Source organism: Mesoplodon bidens (assembly GCF_964165515.1).
Source record: "Mesoplodon bidens genome assembly, chromosome: 2".
Lineage (NCBI taxonomy): Eukaryota > Metazoa > Chordata > Mammalia > Artiodactyla > Ziphiidae > Mesoplodon > Mesoplodon bidens.
The window spans coordinates 67,966,205-67,994,088 of record NC_138177.1 but is presented as its reverse complement, the minus strand read 5'-3'; the positions used below and the strand labels follow the sequence as shown (position 1 = coordinate 67,994,088).

The 27,884-nt window shown below is 36.3% G+C and overlaps 1 protein-coding gene across 4 annotated transcripts in view; it reads left to right on the top strand.

The window, feature by feature from the left end:
• Window positions 1-27,884, top strand: part of ATF6 (activating transcription factor 6) — a 235,460-nt gene that overhangs the window by 34,905 nt on the left and 172,671 nt on the right. For 2 of the 4 annotated variants that reach the window (XM_081256538.1, XM_081256536.1), the window contains exons 8-10: window positions 14,510-14,695; window positions 15,624-15,715; window positions 22,510-22,548. In XM_081256538.1, the coding sequence (XP_081112664.1) occupies window positions 14,510-14,695; window positions 15,624-15,715; window positions 22,510-22,548 (317 nt within the window). The remainder of the gene's footprint in view (window positions 1-14,509; window positions 14,696-15,623; window positions 15,716-22,509; window positions 22,549-27,884) is intronic. The other 2 variants (XM_081256539.1, XM_081256537.1) reach the window with 1 other exon arrangement.

Sequence of the window (27,884 nt, the reverse complement as noted above, 5' to 3'; positions counted from 1 at the left end):
GGATATTACTGGTTGTTAATATTGCTACTCCACCTTTTCTTTAGGTATTGCAAAGTACTTTTAAAATCCTGTGAGTTATGTAAGGTTGTTTATCATACTACTGACTCATCTGTCTACCAGAATTATTAACTAGCATGTCAGTAGCCCATTTAGTTGTGAAACTGCTCTACTGTTGCATAAACACAACCAAGTAATCTCCATCAGAAATATTGTAAGGACCCATAACAAAAGAATATTATCTACTGGAAGTAGAACATCGAAATTCTATAGTAATTCCCACAGTTTACATAGGTATTGAAAACAGTGTGTGCCAAAACATGAAGGAGGAACATTAGTGTGTCACATGAGAACAGACATGGATAGTACAGGATTAAGCTTGACTATTATGTTAGTTTATTTTGAGGACTAAAAAAGGTAAGCACAGTGCTTATGGCATAATAGGCACTAATGCATAGTGTGTATTTCAGTTGAAGATGAAATGATATGAAGCTGGGATTTGCTTTAAAATACTCTATGGGGAGATGATGAGCATAGGATAGAGGAAACATGATTGGCAAAATGTTGGTAATCATTTAAGTTGGGTATGTAATCTTCCTTTCCTTTTGGTGTTTGGTAAATTTTCTACTATAAGTATATGAACAACAATAACAAAGATCTAAAAATATTTCATGATATTTTCAATTAAAAAGTTGTACAACCAATAAAAAAAGAGTATGTTTTTTACAGGGGACTGAGGAAGTTAAGAAGAATGAAAGAGGATTTTTAAAAAATTTTATTTATTTATTTATTTTTGGCTGAGTTGGGTTTTTGTTGCTGCACGTGGGCTTTCTCTAGTTGCGGTGAGTGGGGGCTACTCTTCGTTGCGGTTGTGCAGGCTTCTCATTGCAGTGGCTTCTCTTGTTGTGGAGCACGGGCTCTAGGCACGTGGGCTTCAGTAGTTGAGGCACGTGGTCTCTAGAGCGCAGGCTCAGTAGTTGTGGCGCACGGGCTTAGCTGCTCTGCGGCATGTGGGATCTTCCTGGACCAGGGCTCGAACCTGTGTCCACTGCATTGGCAGGTGGATTCTTAACCACTGCACCACCAGGGAAGCCCTTTCATTTCTTATTTTGTTTATTTGGGTCCTCTCTCTTTTCTTCTAGGTGAGCCTGGCTAGAGGTTTGTCCATTTTATCTTTTCAAAAAACCAGCTCTTGGTTTTACTGATGTTTTCTGTTATTTTTTGACCTCTATTTTATTTATTTCCTCTCTGATCTTTATTACTTCCTTCTTTCTGCTGGCTTTGGGTTTTGTTTGTTCTTTTTTTCCAAATCCTTTAGGTGGCAGTTTAGGTTGTTTATTTGAGATTTTTATTGTTTCTTGAGGAAGGCCTGTATCACTATGAACTTCCCTTTTAGAACTGTATTTGCTGCATCCCATAGATTTTGGAAAGCTATGTTTTCATTTTCATTTGTCTTGAGGTATTTTCTGATTTCTTCTTTTCATTGTTGACCCATTGTTTTTTTAGTAGCATGTTGTTTAGTCTCCATGTGTTTGTTCTTTTCCCATTTTTCTTTCTGTGGTTGATTTCTAGTTTCATACCTTTGTGGCCAGATAAGATGCTTGAAATAATTTCTGTCCCGAAGAAGGATTTTTACAATGATCCCTTAAAATTTTCTTTTAATACTCTTTCAGTTGTGAATTTGAGTGTTTCTTGTATAATATTCTCAAATAGAACTTGCAATAGAAAATATTCAAAGTTGTCTTTATGTAATTTGTTTGACATTTAAAATATGTATTATGAAATATTTTAGACATGAAAAACATAATGACTAATTAAATATTTTAAAAATATAAACAGTATATCACAGTTGTTAAAAAATATTAATATATTCTTAGTCTACATTCATAGAATTATGACATTCAATCACTGGACAGTCCAGAGGAACATAGCTAGGATGGGGAGGAGGTCTAGAAACTATGTCATGGGGAGAGGAAGGGTTTAAGGGTTGGTATGATTCAGTAAGCTGAAGGAGAGAAGACTGAAAGTAGAGCTATCTTCTAGGAAATGAAGGTTGTCATGTGGAAAATAGGATATTGCTCTGAGTTATTTCAGAGGACTCATCTAGAACAGGTTCAGGTAAGTTATAGAAAAGTTTCTTCTAATTTAAGATTCTTTGATATAGTAATTGTATTTAAAAACCAGAAGAGGTCTTTTTTTTTTTCTAGGCTTAATATCTGAATAGTGAGCATCTTAATGTTGGCAATCATTGTATGTCACTGACCCATTTTGCAATCTCTAAACATTTCAATTAATTATTTGTTGGTCTTTTAGCCAGACATCCTTTGGAAGTTCTTTGGTGTGAAAGACTATGTCTGTTCCGCGTTTGCACGCTTAAGAGTGCTCTGTAACTTTGGTGAATAATTTACTGATGTAACTTTGGTGACTACTTCAGTCAACATTGAAGAACTGGGGGATGTGTGAGATGAGAAAGTATAGAACCAACAAGTATTAGCTTTTTTTTAAGCATTATTTATTGACTAGCATTCTTATTACTTTTCAAAATTTAGAGTTGACAGTAATACACAAGAAAGATTCAAGTACTGTGTGTCTGGTGCAAGAGACCTAAAGACGATTAGAATAAAGTTTCTGGTCAACCTGCACGGAGGTTTTTTTTGCTTATTTTTCCTTGGCTAGCACATCAGGAAGTGAGCCAAGCCTTTTCAGTATGAGTTTTCTGGTAGAGGTTTTGACTTAATGTTTATTTCAAGTAAAGAAACATCAGTCTGTCTTATCTGCTGGCCAAGCCATTCAGGAACCCAGAGTAAATCTGTTCCAGAAGGAGCTGCAGAAAACTTTGATCTGCTCATGTATATAGTCTTCTGTGACCTCAACAGTGCATGTGTTTGTTAGACTCAAGTCCTGTTAAATTAGGATAAATTTGAGTTAGTATAAATTCCTGGTTTAAAATGGCCAAAATGAAAAATTTTTCAAGTTTTTTTTTTGTTTTTAAACCAAAGGTCTGGTGAAAAAGTTGTAATTCAGCACCAAAAAAAAAAAAAAAAAAAGTGCATCAGTCTTTTGTGGCTTTGTATTGCTGACATGGCTTCTTTTTTTCTACCTTTTTTGTTCTTTTGTTTGGCTAGTTCCACTCTCTAGAGGCCTGCTACTGCCATAAAGTAGCGTTTTTAGCATACCATATTCTGCAAACTACATTAAGTGCCACATTTTCTGTTATGAAACAGCTTGCCTGGTTCAAATTATAATCTCACTCTTTCTGCATTTTGCTGGTAAATCTGTGTTTAACTCTTGGAAACCTCAACTAAGTTTTCAAGAAATATGGTTGGTTTTTGGCTGTGATCCTGATGGAAAAAATGAACATGGTCTCTTATTTCAGTGTAGACATTCTCTTAAGCAGTTTCTTAGTAAATGGTAATCTTGGAACTACAAAGATGCCTTCATGGGAGAGCATGCTTATCTTTCTTTAAAGTGCTATTGAATGTGACCAGACATCAAACCAACGGCTTGGAAACAGCAGTCTGTTTAAATCTGCATTTAGTACTTCCGCCTACCCGTTATAATTCCATAAAGTTCATGAGACATTACGGCCCTGGTTTTAAGGCTGTGGAGCTACATTGTTCTGGTGATTGGGACAACAGAGCAGGAAAAAAAAGTGGTGAAATTCTATTCTACATGTCCCATAGTGGGTCAAAGTGGAGCAAAACCCCTTAATAGAAATCAGTTGGTGGGAAAAATGGAAAGAAAATGATCAGGAACTAGGTCAGAACTAGAAATAACATCAGATAGGAGGCTGATGAAGGGGTACAGGCTATACTGACAGGAGGCCCAGGTCTTCCTCTCAGCCCATTCACTCTGTTGAGCATCTTCCAAACCCTTTATTACTTTGGACCCTCTGTCTAATTCTTTACTTAGTGACCTGACCTCTTCCATCCCAGTCCCTATCCTTTGGAAGTCCCTGCCCTGGGTCACTAGAGCCATCATGAGAAAGTAGTTGCTGGGGGGATCCCTTTCCACTGTCCTTCAAATATTTGAATGGTGTGAAGGGGATTCCCCTAGCATACATACCAAATTAAAACTTTGTATTTCTTTCCTATGGAGATCGTGTTATACAGTTAAGTTCAAGATTTCAGGTATTGTTAGTATTGTCACCACTGAGGTAATGTGATACTGGCCCAGATGGGTGCTGTGCACACAGTGTTCCTTTACTGCAGTGGAGGAATGCTGAACTTGGGAATTGACTACCTTTACAGCAAGGAGTAAGCAAGCCTCCTAATTGTCCCGAGGGAGATGTTACCTCATCTCTCAAGGTTTCAACCCTGAGAAATGGCCTAGGTAAAGAGTGGTCAGGGCCTTGTATTCTTGTTGTACCCAGGAGGACATGTAGTAGCATGACTCACAGGGGACCCCCTAAAGCAGTATCTTCCAAGAAAAATATGAATCTAAAATAATCTGTTTACAATGCAAAGCAGTGCAGAGAAACTCTTAGGAAAATGGAGAGTGCCTATGTTCTATTTCAGAAAAAAAAAAAAAAGTGTAACTTTTACTGACACTTAAGCTGCTTATTTTATCTGTAACACCCAAGAAGAGATACTCTGTTGGGTCAAGGTGTGAGCTGAATATCCTTAAATTGTGTGGGTACCTCAGCTCTAAGAAGGTAAATAATGAATAGATACTTTTTAGTAACTAAAGTCTTTAACAGAAACATTGAGATCATGATATTTCTTCAGGCTGTAAAGTAGAGGAATCCATCAGAACAAATTCAACAGGAAGATTTGGAGATCTGAAAAGCTATCCACATTCTAGTAAAAAAATCACTTCTGTGTTGACTACTTTTTGGCTTTGCTGCTACCAGGGACTCTGCAAATAAAAGAAAAACATGCTTTGTTAAAATATTTGCAGTTCCTTTTTAGATGGAGATTTGGGGCTTCTAAAAATTTATCTTGAATAAAGACGTTGGCAAGTAATCTCATTTATGTTTACAGTATCTTTGGAATGGGAAGTGAACAGAAGGTTTCTTTTTTTCCCTGATGTGTTGCATTAGGTTAGATTTATGTTGTGGCGACTTTAACATTCTTTATTCTGTATTTTTCAGTGTAGCATCTTGATAAGGTTAATAAATAATTATTTTTAGAGGGGTGCTGATTTATATCAATAAATAAATACTTCTCTCCTTTCTCTGATTTCCCTTCCTGTAACCTGTCCCTGGAGACTCATTCTTAAGGAGACAGTCCTCCCATGCCCTAGATGCTTTCTAGCCATTTTGTTCCCTGCTCAGAAGCAGTCACTGTTACTAGTTTTTTATGCATTCTTCCTGAGACAGTTCTTTAATATATAAGTATTTGTCTTTTTACCTATTTACCTATTTTATGGAAATGGTAACATACTATAAATATAAACACTGTCCTGCACCTTGCTTTTCTCACTTAATACATCTTAGAGATTTTTTCCACATCAGTACATAAAAAAGCTTTCGTATTTTTTAAATAGATGCATGGTAGTCTTACTTCACAGGGGTGCCATAATCATTTAAGAGTTTTGCAGGTTTTTTCTTTGTAAACATTCCTCCACTGAATAACTTGTTACTTATTTCATTTTGTTCATGTGCAAGTATACCTGTAGGAGAAATTCCTGTAATTGGAATTGGAGAGTCAGAAGGTCAGTAGTTTTTCACCTTAGGGGTAAACTGTTCTTTTACACAGTTGTAATTTGTTCTTCCACTTTCAGCATATGAGAGTGACAGTTACAGGGTTTCTTAATGGAGCCCATAGATAGGTTTCAGTGTTTACATAAACAAGTTCCCTTTTCTTCACCTCACTCATTCCTTGCATAATTATTTGTAACACTTTGTGTGCATGTGTGCATGTACATTTGTCTGGAAAGAGAGTCCATAGCTTCCTAATGGCCTTTTGAGGTGAATAAAAGTCCTTGGTTGTTTGGTTTTCTAATAGCTTAATTGAGCTAACATTCATACACCATAGAGTTTGCCCTTTTAAAATGTACTATTTAATGGTTGCTTAGTATATTCCCAGAGTTGTGCTACTATCACTGCTGTCTACTTCCGGAATATTTCATCACCCTAAAAAGAAACTCCATTTCCATTAGCAGTCATTCCTCATCCCCCAACCTCCAGAGCCCCTGGCAACTACTTACTGATCTGCTCTCTGTATGGAGTTGCCTATTCTGGACATTTCATGTCAATGGAATTATACATGATGTAGCTGTTGTGTATGACATCTTTCAGTTAGCATAATATTTTTCAAGGGACATTCATGTTGTGACGTGTATCTTACTCCTTTTTATGGCCAAATAATATTCCATTGTTCCGATATACCACATTTGGATTATCCATTCATCAGTTGATGGACATTTGGATGGTCTCCACTTTTTGGCTGTTATGAATAATGCTGCTTTGAGCATTCATGTACAAGCTTTCATAGTCTTTTAAAAACAATTTTTAGTATATAAAGTGTTTGCAAAAAAGAAAAATGCAAGTTAATCCAGCAATCAAATGGACAAAATAAGTGAATAGATAATTTACAAAGGAGAGTGGCAAATTATTTCAATGAAAGGATCAATAGCTATATAGTCTTAGAAGGTGTATGTTCTCCAGAACATTACTGCTTTACAAATATGTGAAAGAATATTAATTGTTAACAGAAGAGGACTTTTGACTGGTTAAAGGTGGTTAACAAATGGTACTCAAGGAATAAACCTGTTATGGTTAAAATTTTCTGTGGCTCTTACCCCCCCTTGACTATGAGTTCTAAAGGAAAGTTTCTTTTTTCGTTTCCTGTAACTCCTTAGTGTTATGTGTGCACTGCAGCCATGTGTGTGTGTGTGTGTGTACATGTGTATTAGACTTTGTATATGGTAATAATTTCAAATTTTAAAATGTTGCAAAAACAAAAGAGAACACCCATGTGCCTTTACCTGGATTCACCTATTGTTAACATTTTACCACATTTGCTTTATTAGTTCATGTTATCTATCTGCCTGTCTATCCATCTATCAATACATACATACTCAGATTTTTTCCTGAACTATTTTAAAGGAACTTACATACCTCATAGTCCTTTACCCCTAGGTATTTCAGCGTGTATTTCCTCAGGATAGGGATATTCTCTTACATATCTGCAGTACAGACCCATACATTTATGTTTGTAAAATACTTTATTCAAGTGTCAGTGTTACAGTTTTCTCAGTTCAGTTTTTTTCTCTCCAATACAGGATCCAGTTTAGGGTCAGATATTACATATAGATGTCATGTCTCTTTAGCTTCTTTTAATCTGGAACATTTCCACAGCCTTTGTCTTTTTTTTTTTTTTTTTTGCGGTACGCGGGCCTCTCACTGTGTGGCCTCTCCCGTTGCGGAGCACAGGCTCCGGACGTGCAGGCTCAGCGGCCATGGCTCACGGGCCCAGCCGCTCCGTGGCATGTGCCGGGCCAGGGCACGAACCCATGTCCCCTGCATCGGCAGGCGGACTCTCAACCACTGCGCCACCAGGGAAGCCCCAGCCTTTGTCTTTTTGACACCTTTGAGAAATTCATCTCTTTTCTAATATAGTTTTTTTTAATTAATTAATTAATTTGGCTGCGTTGGGTCTTTGTTGCTGAGCGTGGGCTTTCTCTAGTTGTGGCGAGTGGGGGCTACTCTTTGTTGTGGTGCGCGGGCTTCTCGTTGCAGTGGTTTCTCTTGTTGTGGAGCACGGGCTCTAGAGCGCAGGCTCAGTAGTTGTGGCGCACGGGCTTAGTTGTTCTGCGGCATGTGGGATTTTCCCGGACCAGGGCTCGAACCTGTGTCCCCTGCATTGGCAGGCGGATTCTTAACCACTGCGGCACCAGGGAAGCCCCTCTAATATAGTTTCGATAAGTACTTCACATTTATTTTTGCATAGTCCCATTTGATTCTCACAGAATCCTTGTAAAGTAGGCTTTATTCCCATTTTACCATTGAATGAATCAATTGGTTAAATATTTCAGCCAATCCATATTACTTAGATGGCTAATATTGATAAAGTGGTATGTGCCAGACACTTTCTAAGTGTATAAAACCTCCTGTTGGCCTTTTGAGGTGAATGAAAGTCCTGATAAATACAGAATAAGGAGCAGTCTGAGTGATCTTGGGAGGAGATTAGATTTTTATTCTTAGGCGCTGTTTTCCTGCTCTTGTAGGAATTAAATGAGATTTCCAGATTTTGTCTGTTTTTGTTTTTGTTTTAGCCTGATATTTAAAATTTGAAATGTGTAAAAATAAGAGATGGAATGAGGACAGATATTTTCAATATTACTTTAGTTGCGCTGTTTATCGGAGCAGCTGTAAGGCACATTGTTGTTGGAATTAAGAACTTTTGCCTCCTCACCCAGTTTATTCATAGCTGCAGGATGTTTCTTTTTACTGACACTTATGTGTATGGTACATTATAGTTTACAGAGACCCTTCATGTCCATTACTCATTTGATCCTCACCTCAATCATATGACCTGCGATAATGAAGTTAGGATTCAAGCTTAGGCCTTCTCTGAGTCCAGTGCTGTTGTCATTACTCTGTGCTGCGTTAATGGGGCTTTACTTTCAAGGCAGCCCTGATGCAGTGCAAGCTTCAAATTACCTACGTCTTGAAACTTGCTGCTCCCTTTTCTCTCCCTCTGCAAATGTATTCCCTTAATTAAAAAAAAAACATTCAAGCAGATGGTTTTACGTCTTGAGAGACAAAGTATAAAGATTGACCTTATTTGAACAATCTGGTATCAAATAAAACAGCAAAGTTAATATCATCCATATTTTATGATACAGTAGTCATTATTGTGCTACATGGTAATTAAGCACACATGTTTAACATCAGTGCTAGAACCATTTTGTTTCTGGATTGGATGAGACCTTTAGAGGATTAAAGCGGTGGCTTTAAACTTTTTGTCCACAATCCACAGTAAGAAACGTATTTTACATTTCTCTTGACATACACAGTCTAATGAAACAAGAGATAAGCTCTTATTAACTCCCTCTTTTTATTAATGTTTAAAGAGACTCTGGGAGAAGAAATGATTTTTCTAAGATCTTCCAATTAATTTATTGCAGTGCTGGGACAAGAATTAAGAACTTCTGACTTCTGGGACTTCCCTGGTGGTCCAACAGTTAAGAATCTGCGCTCCCAATGCGGGGGGCCCAGGTTCAATCCCTGGTTAGGAAACTAGATTCCACATGCCGCAAGTAAAGGTCCCATATGCCACAACTAAGACCCGGTGCAGCCAAATAAATAAATAAATAAATATTTTTTAAAAAAAGGTCCACATCCGAAGTGAGAGAGGAGCATTGACATATATACACTACCAAATGTAAAATAGATAGCTAGTGGGAATTAGCCACATAGCACAGGGAGATTAGCTCAGTGCTTTGTGACCACCTAGAGGGGTGGGATAGGAAGGATGGGAGGGAGATGCAAGAGGGAGGGGATATGGGGATATATGTATATATATAGCTGATTCAATTTGTTATACAGCAAAAAGTAACACAACATTGTAAAGCAATTATACTCCAATAAAGATGTTTAAAAAAAATGGTCCTCATCAAAAAAAAATCATAAAAAAACCCTCCCGACTTCCAGTGTTGTCATTTAAAAAAATTATTTATTTTGTTTTATTTATTTTTGGCTGTGTTGGGTCTTCGTTGCTGTGCATGGGCTTTCTCTAGTGCGGTGAGCGGGGGCTACTCTTCATTGCAGTGCACAGGCGTCTCATTGCAGTGGCTTCTCTTGTTGTGGAGCATGGGCTGTAGGCAATCAGGCTTCAGTAGTAGTGGCTCGTGGGCTCAGTAGTTGTGGCTCAGAGGCTCTAGAGTGCAGGCTCAGTAGATGTGGCGCACGGGCTTAGTTGCTCCGTGGCATGTGGGATCTTCCCGGACCAGGGCTTGAACCCGTGTCCCCTGCATTGGCAGGCGTATTCTCAACCACTGCACCTCCAGGGAAGCACCCAGTGTTGTCACTTAATGACTAAATTACTGTTACTCTTATATAGCTACACCAAGTATTTCTAGGGACATATGAAGCAGAGGAGTCATTAACTGAAGGCACAGGAAACTGCTTTGAAGATCTTTGAAGATCCTGTGCACAGGACTAAGATTCCTGCATTCTTCAGGAGGCTCTGCCCACAGTGTGGCTTTCCTGAGGGCATCTGGTGGATACTCTTGTCTTTGCCTCTCTTACCAGTTGTTCTTTCTTTTCACTCAGAAGATGGGATTGGATAGGGCAGCTTGGACCTACAATCTAGTAGGGATTTTGTCTGTTATCCTTTCTCACTCTGGAAACCATACTACGTGTCACAAGGCATTCTTCATTCAGAAATAAAAAAGAGAGAGAGAGAAAGGAAAACTTTGGGGTGAAAATTATCTACTTGACTCTGCCAATTTAATGGCTCCTGTTACCAGTAATGAAGAGTCTTTATTTAACTTTTAATGAGTAGGAACTAGTTATACCACACACACACACAACTTAATAGAGAGTAAAATAAAATTTTGGCTTTCTGTCATAAGATTTGAGAAAAGTAGATGTAGTATAAGTAAAAATTTTGTTTTTCTGTTTTAAATAATTTTATGAGAAAAAAAGGAGTGTACTTAAGATTCTTAAGAGAAATCCAATTAAAATATTTAATTTATTTGAATATTTAAAATAAGGTTGCCATAAATTAAATTTGCCATTGATTTTTGCTGTACATCTTTTTTAGGATGTATTTATAATAAGTATATTTACTATGATATACAATAATATAATAATTATGTAAATTAAAAGAAGTATTTAAGAAAATTTACTCCTTTGCCTTTTAAATCGATTTCAAATAAAGTTTATTTCTTTTTTTTATTTAATTGAAAAAATTTTTGTTTGATATGATGAAGAGGTTAATCAGTGACAGTTTCTGCTTCATACGTCAGTTTAGAGGGAAAGATTCAGCAAAATGAGAGTTAGAACTGACAGATGTGCAGTAAGCCAGTGATTGATTCACCTGTATGTTATCAGTACTTGATCTCTCTTGAGCTTGTGTGTGATGTTAGAATGTATTTCTTAGCAGTAAAATATTTTATTTTAATATCTTTAATTTATAGCCATTCAGGACTTTGAAGCTTATTTCTTAGCAGCATCACAGAATCAAGGGTCTAAATAGCCTTATTTTATTTGTAAGAAGAACATAGTATCTTATAGTGTTTATCAGTCAGTAACTTAAAATTTAAAAACATAATGGAAAGAGACTTAGAAATTTGACTCTTAAATTGATCCAGCCTTCAAAAAGTACTTGTCCATTTGTGAAAGTTCTCCTTTTACGAGATTCTTTCTTACAGTCAAATAAATGTTTGTTTGATAGTGAAACACTATATTTTATAGTGCAGTGTCACTAAAGGGAGAATATTTTGCTGCCGTGGAGTTTTTTATTTTTTCTTTTTCCAAGGCACAATGCTTGGTGGAAGAGTTGTCTGAAGGCAGGATGACCAGAAGCAGTGACTGGCTAGCTGTTCACTCATTTTAGTCATGTTGAATCTTCTCATATGCCCATAAGGGAGATGTGTCAGTTGATTAATGGGCCAGAGTATTGATTTTATGTTTGCAGACTGCTTATAGAGGAGAGTAAGCTTCTATTCAAGCAGTTCCATAAGCCTTCAGTTTCAAACAGGTACATAATTAAAGTGATCATACAGCTCACTGAGTTTAGAGTTCCATACTGTGATGCAAGACTTCCTGTTTGGTATTTAAAAGCAGTGTGGAGCTGTTGTGTCACAAGCACTGGGCTTGGAATCAACTGTCCTAAGTTCTAACCTTGGCTCTTCTACTCTCTAACAGTATCAAATGATAAGGCTTATTTTAAAGAATCTTGAAAGCTGTAAAAATTTCAACAAGAGGAGATTAATTAAATGTATTATGGAACAGCAAGATAATTGAAATACTGTGTTGCCATTCTCATGGCATGTCAAAGATGATCATGATACACTGTTAAAAAATCAGTTTACAAAACAGTTATTATAGTGTAATCCTTTTTTCTTATAAAATGTCATTCCCCATCAAAAAACCAAACAGTATGTGTGTGTTTAATCTGAAAATTATGTTTTTTTGCCTAGAATATACAGAATAATTTAAATATTATTTAGATAGCTGAAGATAGCTTGCTGAAATGTAAAGTTGGAACTCTGGTGATTCCTGTGGATTCTATATATTTTTACTGTATTTATCCTTTGTATTTATTGGTAATATTGAGTATTTACCACATTTTCAGAGCTATTGTATCTTTTTCTGTGGGAAGAAATGAATATTTGGCCACAGGTGGTTTTCATTTTTTTTAGTATGAGGCATGTGCATTGACAGCCTTTGAAACTTTATGCTGTATAATATGCAGGTGCTTTTATTGTTTACAGAAATCCCTAATCCTTGTTTGAAATTTATTAAATGGTGTGCCATCTGTAAGCCTTCCCAAATTCCATACGTTAATTAGCCTTTAAAGTAAGGTTACCTTTTATCTAACTTTTAGTATAAACTCTTCCATCTGGGAACCTTCTCTTTTATGTGTGTGTTCAGTGTTCTGTGTACTTAAGCACTCTGGTATTAAGTATTAATTATGGACACTGGCATTCTAAGTAACAATGAAGATCACTGAGAGTAACAGTAGTTTGAACAAAGTGGCATTATCCAGAGAATAGTTTGAAATTGATGAATAATCAATCCATCGTGGCTTTGCCACCTCTGTGTGTGTGTGTGTGTGTATGTGTGTGCGTGTGCACGCACGTGTGTGTGTGTGTGTGTTTAGCATTATTGAAGAGTGGGATAGTTATTCCACAGGGAAACTTTATAAATTTGGTAGATGGTTATAAAGTCAGCATTCTTGTGAAGTTTCAGTTAAAAAAGAAAAAAAAAAGGAAAAATACTCTTCTTGACATCTCATATAATGTTTCTTTTCCTTGTGGATTCTGATTGCTTGGTTGGCTTTGGTATACCTCTGTTTCTAGCAAATGTAGTATGGGGTGGGAATTGTTGTTATTTCAAAAGAAATCAGTATTAAATTATTTAATTTTATTTACCAATCTGAGTAAGCGTTATTAAACGCCCAGAGTAAAATGTCTATTTTTTTAAAGTCCTTTACAAAACAGAGAACTCAGTAATTCAGTCATCTGTATTCTTACAATAATAAATTTAATACTATTTGGTGCTTTTTATGGACTTTTGCTACCTCACCATCTCTCCCAAATAAATTAGACTAAAATTAAAACAAATAGGTTCCACACCTTAGTTCAGAAAATATGACAAAAATAATTTTACTCAGTAAGTTTTGATTATGGTAGCTATTGTGGGTCATACTACATAGTTTTGGTTTCCAGGGTGTAAAATCTAGGGGGAGAGAGAGAGAGTCAACATTTTTGAGACAGTTGAGACCATAGAGTGTTCAGGTGTATCTTCCAAATTATATGGGCATAAGAAATTCAGACAATATAAAGACTCCCAGTGGTTTATCATAGTTAGAGTTTGGACGGTCCTTAATATTAGCTTAGTAGAGGAGACAGCATTCCAAATTGGAACAAACAGTATGAATAAAGGAATGAATTAGGTGTGTATGAAGATCATGGAGTAGCCTTCCTTAAATGTTAAGATTGGAGGGTGTGGTGTGAATAGTTGTGGAGTTAGAGAAGTAGGGGGTGGTCACATTATGGAAGATCTTGAAAGCAAAGGTGGGTAGCTAGAATGCATGACTGGCTTGCTTTTGCAATGGAATAGCAAGATTAAAATGTTTTTAGGGGAAGGAAGTTATCTTAGAAATGGTAGACAGAAGGAGCCTGAAGCCAATTAAAGTAGTTAGGAGGCTATTGTAGTAGTCTAGAGATGAATTAATGAGTGCCTGCATTAGGAGAATGGCAGTGGAAATAGAAAGGAATGACTGAGAGTCACTTTCACTGGAAGAAACTTGGTCATTAGTATATCCTCAGTACATATTGAGTAAGTGGGAGGTTGAGAGAAGGAGTAAATTTAGACAATGAAAGAAAAATAGGTTACTGGTCACATCTTCCATTATATCCTGAGAGATACTTACCACTGATATAAAATGAATAGATTTAAAAAAAGTAGAGGGAGATAATGAGTTCAGTTTGCACATAGTGAATTTCAAGTGATGGTAACTCTACAAGTAGAAGTGGCCTTATAGGTAATTGGATATATGGTTCTGAAAAATAGTCAATTAATTCAGGGCCTGCGATATAGATTAAAGGTGTATGTATATATACATACATATATACGTAGTGTTTCTAAAGGGAAAATTGGGAGATCAATAAATAAGCCTTAGAAAACACCAGAAGAAAACATTTAACAGGTTTTAGAAGGCCTTATTTAATCACTTGATTTCAATTTACTTAGTTTGAGTAATATTTTTTAAAACAACCAGTAACCTGTGTTTTGAACAATTTGTTTAAAAGATAATTGTAAAAATCAGTATATTCTTAACTGATCTGATCCTAAAATCCAAATATTTTGATTCACTGTAACTTTTCCTAGATTGCTGTGCTAAGGAGACAGCAACGTATGATAAAAAATCGAGAGTCAGCTTGTCAGTCCCGCAAGAAGAAGAAAGAATACATGCTAGGGTTAGAGGCAAGGTTAAAGGCTGCCCTTCTGGAGAATGAGAAGCTGAAGAAAGAGAACGGATCCCTGAAGCGGCAGCTGGATGAAGTTGTATCAGAGGTGAGTGATGGTGGTGATAGAGCCAGGATAATGGGTTAAAGTGTTCTTTTTTTCTGATAAATCAATTGGAAATTTTACATTTTAAATTAAATTGCGTAAAATAATAGTACTAGGAAAAGGCATGCACAATAAACCTCAAAACATTTGTAGTAAGGATAAAGTATTGGAAAGAGGAGGTTTTGAATTGTACCTCACAAGCTGTATACAGAAGTTGTTTTCTTTTCCTGGGTTTCTCCTCACTTATTACCATAGCACTCTCTTGGGTTTTTTTTTTGACTAAATGAATCACATTGAGGCTCCTAAATAGGCCCACTAGGTCTTCCCTTTTAAAAAAGAAAGCAATACAAAATAAAAAATTGTTAATGTCTTCTTGGTCTACATGACCACTATTATGTTTTCTGTTTTGTTGCCATGCTGGTCCCAGCAAGGTTAATCTTCTCCTCAGTTCTGTTGATGAAATCTGCTGCTTTCAGGATTTCCTACTGCAGTGCTGTCCTGAACCAAATTGATGCCTCTGCCTACTGAGTGGGGCTTCTTATATTGCTCTTTCTATCTTTCCTTGAACATATGGGAATATTCCATTATGTTACTGAAAACAATGATTTAACAGGGAGACAAACCACAGAAGTATCTTAGGATTCTTTGAAGATCCATAAAATTATAAAAAATTGTTGAATTCTTTCCTTTTGGGTGAGGATACCTCTGCCACAGCGGGGCTGCTATGTTTCTTCTCTCCTGCTACTCTCCTTTTCTCTCTCTCTGGAAGGTTCTGCTCTAGTCTTTTGAAAAGTACTATTTCCTCACATTTGCATTTTGTTTTTTTGTTTAAGTATTCACATAACTGGTGAAGAGGAGAGTTGTCTTAGATGTTGCTTTTTGTGAGATTGATGTGTAGTTCAATTGTATTTAATATGATCCTTTTCTTTAGAACCAGAGGCTTAGAGTTCCCAGTCCGAAGCGAAGAGCTATCTGTGTGATGATAGTTTTGGCATTTGTAATACTGAACTATGGACCCATGAGGTAAGTGTATAGATATTTATTTTGGATACTAATGCTAAAAATTTAAATTCTTGTTATTTATTATTCTAGCTTTAGTCATAAGATAGGGGAAAATGGATTTGTTTTGTTCTTCACCTAGGTCTGGCAGAAAGTTCATGTTTTTTAATGAAGAAAGCCTTAAGTTATTCAACAGATCACTGATGAAGCAGAATAATGAGCTGATTAGGATCATGGGCATTGAAATTAGACTGCCTGAGTTCAAATCCTATCTCCTCCACTTAGTAACTTTGTTGTCTTAGGCAAGTTACTTAATCTCTCTATGCCTCAGTTACTTACTTTTAAAATGTGTTTATAAGAATAACATTACCTACCTCAGTACTATGATACTTGAGTATCAGAGATTATAAGGCACTTGGGTGGCTTCCTCCCTAGCTATAAAATAAATAGGTAGAGCAATAATTCTCAGTTTCTTCTTTAGTAGATTTGGAATGTGAATCAGTATAAATATTTTAAGCATCTAGCTGAACTTGGTTCAGGTTTTCAGCTAAATCACAACTAAGAAATGCTGCTTTTGTGTTGGAGTCATAGAATACTAGAATTCAAAGGGATCTTAGAAATCATCTTTTTCAGACTCCCACTAACCATGGCACACTCAACACATGAACAAAATCAGCATCCTAGGTGTTGGGGAGTCAAGAGTAGTTAGACAGGGGCCGTGCCTTTAAAGATCTCGTGATCCAGCTGGAGGAGAGACATGTAAAAGGATGACTACAGGATAATGTGATGAATGTCATATCATCAGTATGAACAAAGTACTAAAAGAATATAAATGAGAATATGGATTCCTTGAGGAGAAGGTTCATGTCATATTGATAGATGCTCAAAACATTTTTTTGTTGAATGACAGAATGGTAAGGAACATCCCATAGAGGAAGCTGAATCTTAAAGTGTGATGACAGTCTGCCAGGTGGAAAGTACGGGAAAGGCTGCCAAGCAGAGGGAGCAGCATGATAAAAGGCACAATTATGAAATGGCCTGACATTTTCAGGAAAAAAAATGAAAAATTCAGTGCATTTTTATATATGTGGGAGTGTGCATGAGGAAATATGGCTAGCAGTATAAGTGGGGGCCAGATAATGAAGGGCCTTGTATGCTGCTATATACAGTGCTACTATAAACCAGGCATTCCTGAGTTTTTAGGCAGAGGGTAACATAATCAGTTTTGTATCTTAGGAAGATGACTCTGAGGGTGGTATTGAGAATGGATTGGATGGAGGAGAAACTATTGGCAGAGACAGCATTAGGAGGCTGTTGGTGTATTTAAGGTAATAGATGAGAGCCTGAACTTAGCCTATGGTGATGGAAAGGATAGACTATCTCAGGGTACATCTCTGAGATAGACTTTTGTGGGATTTAGTGACGAATACAATGTGGAACATGAGGAAGAAAAGAGAGAAATTAAACATAATTCCAAAATTTCTATCTTGAAAGACTGAATGGTGATGCTGTAATATGAGGTAGCCAACATAGAAAGATGAATAGTTTTATGATGGAATACAATGGTTTTTATTAGTAGTATGGGAAATTTGAGATAGTGACTAGATATTGGGAATTATCATGATAGCTAGGTAGATAGACAGACAAACAGAGATGTTAGTGGAATAGCTGAGATTATCCAAGGAGAAAAATAGAGGAAGAAGAGTAGTAAGAATCTGAGGGAATCAGCATGAACAGTAGATTGACTCAGGAAAAGGAACTTAGAGTGAATAGAGTTAGGGTCAGAATGAGAAGAGAATAGTTTTCTGAAGCTAAGGATGAAAAGAGTTTCAAGAGGGGCTTGAGCAGTGATATCACATGCTGAGGGCTTGAGAGGGGCAGAAAGCTGAGACAGAGACATTGAATTTGGTAATTAGCAGGTCAGTAGTAATCTTGGAAAGCAGATTTATTAGGGATAGGAGTGAAATCTATATTAAAATTAGTTGAGAACTGAAAGTTATAAGTTGAAAAATCTCTTTTTTATTAATAAAACTTTATTATGAAGATTTTCAAACAGAGAAATTAGAGAAAAAGACTATAATGAACCCCCTTTTTCATATGTTTGATGGCCAAACTAGGTCACTCCCATTTTATTCCTATGTAGTTGGTTTCTAAAAAATAAAATATAGATCTCGTATTGGACTTTTGTTATTGTTTGGTGTTAGCACAATTCCCCAGATACCAATTCCCATTTGATACCTCATCATGGAGCCCCAGAGACCTATCTACTTTTTAATTAGTTCACTAAAGCAACTCAGTGAAAAGAAGGCATAATTCTGAGTTGACTTATTTTTGAAAGTTCACACTATATTAGACAAGTTACATAGAATATGCTGAAGAGATACCTGGAGTAAGCCTTTGAATTATTAAAAAGTTATTTTACTACTTTATTCATTATTTACTCTTGACATTTTACCCATATTTTTCATATTAAAATTATTTTGTCATTTTAATTTTTGTATTTGAGGACTGGGACTTCTTTATTCATGAAGATCTATCTCTTGATTAATAAAGGAGAAAAGAGGCATGCTAATCAAAACTTTGTCGTCCTGACTTAGGAACTTGAATATAATTAAATTCCTTGACTAAAGTTAATCAGACTACTGTGGAGTGAATATAGAGTCATCAACAGCTCTCAAAATGAAGCGTTTTATACTGGGACCCTCGGTACCAGATGGGGCTTCATGGGTGTAGGCCATTTGTTAGAACTTCTCCAGCTACACTCATTTCTTCCTTTCAAAGTCTCTTTTATATAATGACTTTTTCCACTGACTTTCCTCTGTGACTTTTGCCACAGCCATTGAGGATAACAGAGCCACAGGTTTCAATTATTATCTTATATTTAAATACCAGTTTTTAAAAGTGACCATTAGTAGTTATACCCTGAAGATTCTTTTATCATTACAGAGGCTGCTACTTTTCCTTCTCCTTTTGAATGCTCTTTGGACTACCTGGAACCCCAGGGCTCTACACTTTGAGAACTGCTGCCATAATTAACTTAACCATTTTCCTATTAATGGGTATTTAAATTATTTCCATACACACACACACACACACACACGGTATTGTTTACATACATGGAGTCTGTATTTGTGTGTGTGGAGAGAGAGAGAGTAAGTAGACTGGAGTTAGAAGGCATGAATATCTGAAATTGTAATAGATTCTGCCAAATTGCCTTTCAAAAAGACTGTCCCAGTTTACACTCCCACCAGCAAGTGAAAGGAAGATCCATTTCTCTACACCTTTCCTAACATGGATATTGTAAGCGTTTTTTAATATTTACCTATCTTCTGGATCAAAAATATTATCTTAACATTTTTGCAGACACACTGGCCTCCTTGCTCTTCCTCAGACAAACTAATGATGTTCCTGCTTCAGTTTCTTCACATTTATTATTCCTACTGCCTGGAATGCTCTTCCTCCTGGCCTTCCTTCAAGTGTTAGCTCAAATGCCACCTCAATGAGACTGTCCTGGACTGCCTTCTCTAAATTGCCACCCCTGCTCCTGCCACCACACTTCCTATTCTCTTTTTTCTTTTACTTTTCTCCATAGTACCTCTTGTCTTCTAGTATACTATATAATTTACTTATTTATTTTCTTTATTTCCTTGCAGAGATTTTCATCTCTTTTTTTGTTTCATCTCTTTTTGTTTTACAGTGCTTAGAACAGTGCCTGGCACATAGTGGTCTCTCAATAAATATTTGTGGTATGAATGAATATGTTCCCCCCTACCCCCACCCCCCATTAGTAGTAAGTTATTTTTTGGTAAGTCTTTAGCTAGTTGTATTTCTCTTTTAAAAGGATTACTTGTAATCTTGACCAAAAAATCTTCTCTTTTGGTATGAATTGCTATAAGCCTACTTGCATGTATTAAATATGTATCTAGTGTTTATTGACAAGTAACCTGCTTGCCATACTCTGCATATATTTACTAATTCCTATTTTTGTACGTTTATGTACACCATTCCTAAACTGAAAGAACTTCCTTCTGTCTTTCAACTTATGTGTTTTAGTCTCTCCCCACTGACATTCTTGATATTGCTTTATTCAACTGCTTCTCACCAGTTATCAATTTGTTACATTTTCTTCCACTTGTTGAAGTTGTGCTTCGTGCTGTTACTGTTTCTTATGCATATTTTGTCACAGGTATAAGGTCTTAGATCATGTTGTCTAGTTCTTTGATTTTGTCCTGTAGAGACAAGACAATGTTCATCCCAGAGGAGATACACAGTTATGTGTGTTCATTTGCTATTTCTCAAAAGCTGTGTGCTTTTAGTTCCTTGTTTCTTATCTAGACTATATGAGGTACTCATTATTTATTCAGTCAGACATACAGCAAATATTTTTAGAAGACTGTTGTTTGCCAGGTACTGAGCAAGGAACCAGGAATGCAAACATGAATAAAAGTCTAGTAAGAGAAGCACATATGTAAACAAATGTAGTATGAAAAACAATTATGTAGATGTTGTATAAAGGTAGGGGCATATTCTTTTTTTTAATATATATATATTTAAAAATATTTATTTATTTGGTTGCACCGGGTCTTAGTTGCAGCAGGTGGGCTCCTTAGTTGCAGCAGGCGGGCTCCGTAGTTGCAGCCGCAGCCTCCTTAGTTGTGGCACGTGGGCTCCTTCGTTGTGGCATGTGAACTCTTAGTTGCAGTATGCATGTGGGATCTAGTTCCCTGGCCAGGGATCGAACCCAGACCCACTGCATTGGGAACGCAGAGTCTTATCCACTGTACCGTCAGGGAATTCCCAATAGGGGCATATTGTTGAAGGAACATCGGTGACTCTGATGATGGTAGTCACAGAGGCTTTATGGGGTAGCATTTGCTGAACGAATAAAGATAATGGAATTATGCTGCAGGAAGTGAGGATGGTATTGGGGACGTCTTGCTGTGAAAGCCCTTATAAGTCAACAGAGATTTGAAAAATAAGACAGGAACAAAAAATTTTTAATGAATTAATGATCTTCACTGATGCTGAGGTGATGGGTGTATCATGGGTTGGGTCTTATTTCCATGAGCAAGTAGATTGATCCATTATGGATGGAGGAGATAATGGTCTCAATTTATTAATAAAGGTTTTTGTTTAAAAAAATTAAATGGACAGTACAAAAAGGAGAATTAAGAATGGGAGAAAGTTTAAATACTTGAAAATACTGAGCAACAACCTAAGGAAATCTGTGTCTGTCTCTGTGTGAAGGCTTTAGGAACAGAAAGCCAAGAAGTAGTGGGAATATTAGGAACTGTTCACATTTTGAAAACATGTTAAAAGGCTTAGATTGAAGAAAAGCAACAAAGAGAAGAGCTAGAAGGAATGAAGAAATATCAGAATGTCTTAACAAGTTGGAATATCTCCAGATACCAAGAAGGAAATAGGAAAGAAACTGGCTATGAAACTCATAAAAAGCAGGAACAATTTCTTCTGGAGAAAATTTGGCACAGTGAAATATCAAAGCTCAGAGAGCAACAGTGTTTGAAAGACTGAAATCTACCCCTGAACCAAATGTTGGGAATGGAGATGTTGCATCATGTATATTATTCAGAAGCATTTCTTAATTGACCTCATTGTTTGCAGTCTTTTCACTGCAAAACCAATGATCTTCTCGGACCTGGGAATCTGCCAGAGGAGCTGGAAATCCCCAGTTGAACCTTATTAGTACCACCTGGAAGATACTTAGTGAACAACTTCCACATCCGTGGCCTTGAATATCTATAGAGCAAGCATTATGTTTTAATTGGTGCAGAAACTGCATAGGCTTTTAAATAATAGATTGTGAGTTCTAACTCAGCTTTTCTCAGGTACTACAAAATAAAGTCTGGCCAGACAAATAGACATTTTAATCAGAGATTTCGAAAGCATTTTAAATTTAGGAACCTAAACTCTTTCAGAAGAGATCACATTACCATAGTAGTGTTGTTAATGTTGTTTCAGATGTTCAATGTAGAATTGAACTTTTGTGCCTTACTGGTATGGGTCCAAGTGAGACAATATATAACACACATTTGCCAAATATAAGTATGCCTTAAGAAACATTTCCTGAAGGCACTTGGTGATGAAATGTAAATACATCTTACATCTAAAGTAAAAGAGTTTTGTCAAAGTAATGTGTAGCAAAACTGACTAGTTTGGAGAGTTTGGGGTTACTGAATAGTCATCACACAGAAAAAGAAAATAAACTAAGTAGACTTAAAAGGGTTAATTTTTCTGACCTTATTGATATTGTGTGGATGGTAAAGAAGGCATCTAGCTATTTTTGGCACAGGATTCAAAGAACTGGCCTACTCTGGGTGGTCTATAAAAATAGTAACTCTAGGCAGCAGGGAATGGCTAAACAGGACAAATGTGAATTGGTAGGAAAACCTCTTCTTACTTACTAGTCATTGGGGTTGATTCTATGATTAATTGTCATATTTTATAGTTGTAGAACCTGAAATTTAACCCAGATCTCTTTTTAAGAAATGATCATTGAAAACTCTGCCTTTTCTACTACACCATAAAGCAATTTTTTTCCTACCATTCTTCAAGAAACCTTAAGGACTTCTGTTTTTGGCAGTATGGTGGGCTAGAGGTACAGAGAAACTTTGCGTTTTATTATACCGGAAAATGCTGGATTAAAAAACAAATCAAAACTCTTTGATTTCATGGCTGAACTGAGGAAAATGAAGCACTTCTCAGAGGCCAGAATATTAAGGTAACATAAATCCATAATGGTAAGCTAACATTGGAAGTGGTGCTTGTCCTAGAGTTATTTCCTCATCCTTTTGTCCTAGCATCTGGGAAGAGGAAAGAAAACTCTGGATCCAAACAAGGTGAGAAGTCACAACTGAAGCCCTCCTACCCCCACCCAAATAAAGCTGGAACTTCCAAAGAATGACATTCTTGGTTGCTAAAAGAGAAAAAAGTAGATTGCCATACCACATAGGGAGAGTGTTGGTAAGTACCTATCTTGGTATTGGCTTTGAGTAGAGTAGAAATAAAGAAAGAATTTTCTCCTTACCACAAGCCCTAACTCATTCAGTTTGAGCCTGAATTTACACTACTTGTGTGGGCCCCAAAAAAACCAAGACAAAAATTTAGTTTAAGCAGTCCTGTGTTGGTGGTACTGCTGGTCTCCTGGCAGAATCAAATGTAAATCCTTCTCAGAGAAAGGCACTTTAAACAGACATCTAAAAAATTGCCAAAGGTAGGGTTCCAACTGAACATGAATCCACATCCTCTCACCTCCCTCAAATTATTAAACACACCAGGAAACAGGCCACCATGAATCAGAGTTAGAGGACATAAACTACAGAATAAAACTCTGAAAGACTACAGATATTTGAATTAACAGATACTAGAGGTAAAATAAATATGTTAAATAAAAGAGGGAATTGAAGTATGACGAAAAAACAAAAGACTATAAGAATTAATCACGACATTTTGAAAAAGAATCTGGAAATGTGATAATTAAAAAGTTGACATTAGAAAAACAATGCACAGGTTAAAACAAAAAATTAGGCACATTTGAAGAAAGAAATAGTAAATGGGAAGATGGATCTGAAGAAATTATACAGAATGTAACACAGAGAGACATAGAGATGGAAAACTTGAGAGATATTAAGAGACACTACCATAACTATGGGGTTACACTACAATAACTTAGTAATCAAAGTAACATCACCAGTCATGAGACATACTGACATCTTAGACCTCCTGATGTGATGCACTGAAGAGCACATCACTTCTGTGACATTCTTGCCAAAATGGCATAACCTGGGTTTTACCATGAAGAAACATCAGATAAAGCCAGATTGAGGGGGACATTTAAATATTTTTGTAATCTTCAAAAGTGTCAAGGTATTAAGGAAGAAGGAAAATAACCTCAAAGAAGATTTTGAGATATAGAAATGAAGAGCCAACAACAACAAAAATAATAAATGTGAATGAAACTTTTAAAAAAGTTGATGGTATAAAACATTAACAATGTCTAGTTTGTAAGGTTAAAGCAAATGAAGATGGAAGTATAGTATTCCCCCCTTACCCTTGGGGGATATATTCCAAGACCACATGGATGCCTTGGAATCATGGATGGTATCAAACCCTATATATACTATGTTTTTTCTATACATACATACCCATGATAAAGTTTAATTTATAGATTAGTCACAGTAAGAGGTTAACAACAGTAACTAGTAATAAAAAAACAATTATAACAATATACTGTAATAAAAGTCATGTGAATGTGACCTCTTTCTCTCTCAAAATAGCTTATGGTATAAATTTAATGTCTTTTCCATCTTAACTAAGCACTTATACACTGTGGCCGTAACTTCTGCAGCTTGAGATGTGATGACAAAACTAGTATGAATTTCTTTTTCCTTCTTCACAATTTCATGGATAGAAGATTTGTTCTTACCGTAGATCTTAGCAACCTCAGCATATGATTTTTTTCCTTTCCATATTAAGTAGAGAACTTTACCTTTTCACTTAAAGGAAGCACTTTACAGCTTCTCTTTGGCATATACAGATTGCCAGCATCACTACTCTTGCACTTTGGGGCCATTATTAAGTAAAATAAGGGTTACTTGAACACAAACACTGCAATACTGATACTGCAACAGTCAACCTAGTAACTGAGATGGCTGCTAAGTGACTAAACCAGTGGGATACACTAAACAAAGGGATGATTGACGTCTTGAGAGGGTGGGACTGAGCAGGACAGTGCGAGAGTTCATCATGCTACTCAGAATAGTGCACAATTTAAAATTTATGAATTGTTTATTTCTGGAATTTTTCATTTAATATTTTTAGTATGTGGTTGACTGCAGGTAAATGAAACCGTGGAAAGTGATACCACAGGTAAAGGGGGACTACTATAATTTCTGGACAATAACATCTGATAAATTGTGAGGGGTGTGACTGAACTTAAAGCACTCAAAGTTTCTATTGTTTGGGAAGTAAGTAAAGATAATGACTGTGTTTAGACTTGTTAAATTTATTGGCATTTTAAAGTTTTGAGGGGTAACATCTAACAAAATATAATTAGAATATATCATTTCAAAATCTATTAGAAGTAGTATTGTGGAATGAGGTGGACGGATTCAGTCAAAAAGATGGCATGAAGAGAGAAATAAAGAAACAGCTAGATTATGAAAGCACAAAATATTGTAGTAGAAATGAATCTAGAATATTATCTGTAATCACAATAAATGGAAATGTACTGAACTGTGCATTTAGAAGGCAAAGATTGTCAGACTGGATGCGGGAGAAAAGCAAAATTCAACTTCATGCTGTTTATAAGAGAAACACCTAAAAGCATAAAGCTACAGAAAAGTAGAAGATCAAAGGATGGAAAAGCAAACAGTAGCTAAAAGAAAGCTGGAGTTACTCTATTAATATCAGATACATATACTTTAAGAAGAAAAGTATTATTAGACCTAGTCACTACATGCTGATTTAAAAGTATAGTTTATCAGGAAGATATAATAATTCTAAATTAATATGTTCCTAATAATATAGCTTGGAAACAATAACTGATGGACCTACAGGAGAAAATTGACATTCTGCTGCCATAGTGGGAAATTTTAACATACCTCTCTCAGTAATTGATAGACCACATAGACAAGAAAATCTGCAAGGATACAGAAGAGTTGATTATTGTCATTATTAAATTTGATCTAGTGGCTGTATGTATATATACAGCATCTATCAGCACATAGTTTTCCAACCATATATGAAAGTGTTAAAAATTAATCTGTACTAGGTCATAAAGGAAATATCAGCAAGTTTCAAAAACTATCATATGGACTACATTCACTGTTAATGCAATTAAGCTAGAAATCAATAACAAAAAGATGAAACTAAGAACTCCTATACTACTAAAATTAAAAGGCACAGTTCTAAATAACCCATAGATCAAAGAAGTCATAATGAAATTTGGTTTTAAATTATGGTATTAAAATGCTATTTATCAGACCTTGTAGAAAGTACCATACTGTGTGGGAAAAGCAAATTGCAGAAAAATATGTACAATATGATTACATTTATAGAAAGTTCAAATCAGGAAAACTGTACATTATGAATGCATGTGCATAAATGGTATAGCTATAAAGAAAAGCAAGGGAATTGTTATTACAGATTTCAAAAGTGACATTGAGCAAGTTCAGCTCACCCCTAGGCTGAGCTAAGTATTTCTTGGTGTTCCCAAATTATTCTGTATACATATAATAGAATGTATCATATTTTGCTAATTATTTGTTGGTATATCTGTCTTCATCACTATAGACTCCTTTTTCCTTTTTTTTTTTAAATTCTTAGTGGTTCTTATTTTATTGAGATTCCACAGTTTCCCATGGACCATTCTTTTTTTTTTTTTTTTTTTGCCTCACTGAGCAGCTTGTGGGATCTTAGTTCCCCAACGAGGGATCGAACCTGGGCCCCGGCAGTGAAAGTGCTGAGTCCTAACCACTGGACTGCCACGGAATTCCCTCCTTTTTTTTTTTTGAGAATAGAAGTTCTGCCTTATTCCTTTTTTAATATATTCTCAGCATCTAGCATAGTGTATGTAGTACATGGTAGACACATGTTGCAGTGAATTGCAGAGAAGGTTTTTGTCACAGTGACAGAGAGGGAAGGGCATTCCAGGCAGAGGCAATATTCTGAACAAATGCTTAGAGAGGTGAAAGAAGATGGCTTTTACCCACAGTAAGAAGCAGTCACAGATGGCTAGAGCTTACCTTGCTTTTAGATTGAGCTTGATGTGTTGTAGCTACTTGATAAATATTTGTTGGATGATGGTTGAGTGACTAAATGAATGAATGATTGAATGTTAATGAGCATAGAATGTATGGTGGGGAAGGGTAAACAATTGGGCTGAAAGGGTAGGCTGTGTTCAGGTCACATAGGCTATCATGTTCACTCTAAAGGAGAACAGCATGAAACAGTAACTAGTGCAAGGAAATGTCATAGTGAGCACCAAGTAATGTGGTGTATGTTGTGAGTGTTGTACTGAGAAGAGGGAGATAAATGGAGAGAGTTATTATAAGGAAAGACTTCACAGAGGAGAGTAGAATTAAAGATTTATAAGGAGAGAAGGAGAGAAGGACATTCCAAGGGAAGTGTATGACACATGACAGTAACCAAGGTATAATACAGAAATGGAAAAGAAGTTGTCTCCCCTCTTCTTTTTTTTTTGATTAAAGTTTTTATTTATTTATTTATTTATTTTTAAATTTTTGGCTTTATAACAAATTTAATCAGTTATACATATACATATGTTTCCATATCCCCTCCCTTTTGCGTCTCCCTCCCACCCTCCCTATCCCACCCCTCCAGGCGGTCACAAAGCACCGAGCTGATCTCCCTGTGCTATGCGGCTGCTTCCCACTAGCTATCTACCTTACGTTTGGTAGTGTATATATGTCCATGCCGCTCTTTCACTTTGTCACAGCTTACCCTTCCCCCTCCCCATATCCTCAAGTCCATTCTCAAGTAGGTCTGTGTCTTTATTCCCGTTTTGCCCCTAGGTCCTTCATGACTTTTTTTTTTTTTTTTTAAATTCCGTATATATGTGTTAGCATACGGTATTTGTCTTTCTCTTTCTGACTTACTTCACTCTGTATGACAGACTCTAGGTCCATCCACCTCATTACAAATAGCTCAGTTTCGTTTCTTTTTATGGCTGAGTAATATTCCATTGTATATATGTGCCACATCTTCTTTATCCATTCATCCGATGATGGACACTTAGGTTGTTTCCAGCTCCGGGCTATTGTGAATAGAGCTGCAATGAACATTTTGGTACATGTCTCTTTTGGAATTATGGTTTTCTCAGGGTATATGCCTAGTAGTGGGATTGCTGGGTCATATGGTAGTTCTATTTTTAGTTTTTTAAGGAACCTCCATACTGTTCTCCATAGTGGCTGTACCAATTCACATTCCCACCAGCAGTGCAAGAGGGTTCCCTTTTTTCCACAGCCTCTCCAGCATTTATTGTTTCTAGATTTCTTGATGATGGCCATTCTGACTGGTGTGAGATGATATCTCATTGTAGTTTTGATTTGCATTTCTCTAATGATTAATGATGTTGAGCATTCTTTCATGTGTTTGTTGGCAGTCTGTATATCTTCTTTGGAGAAATGCCTATTTAAGTCTTCTGCCCATTTTT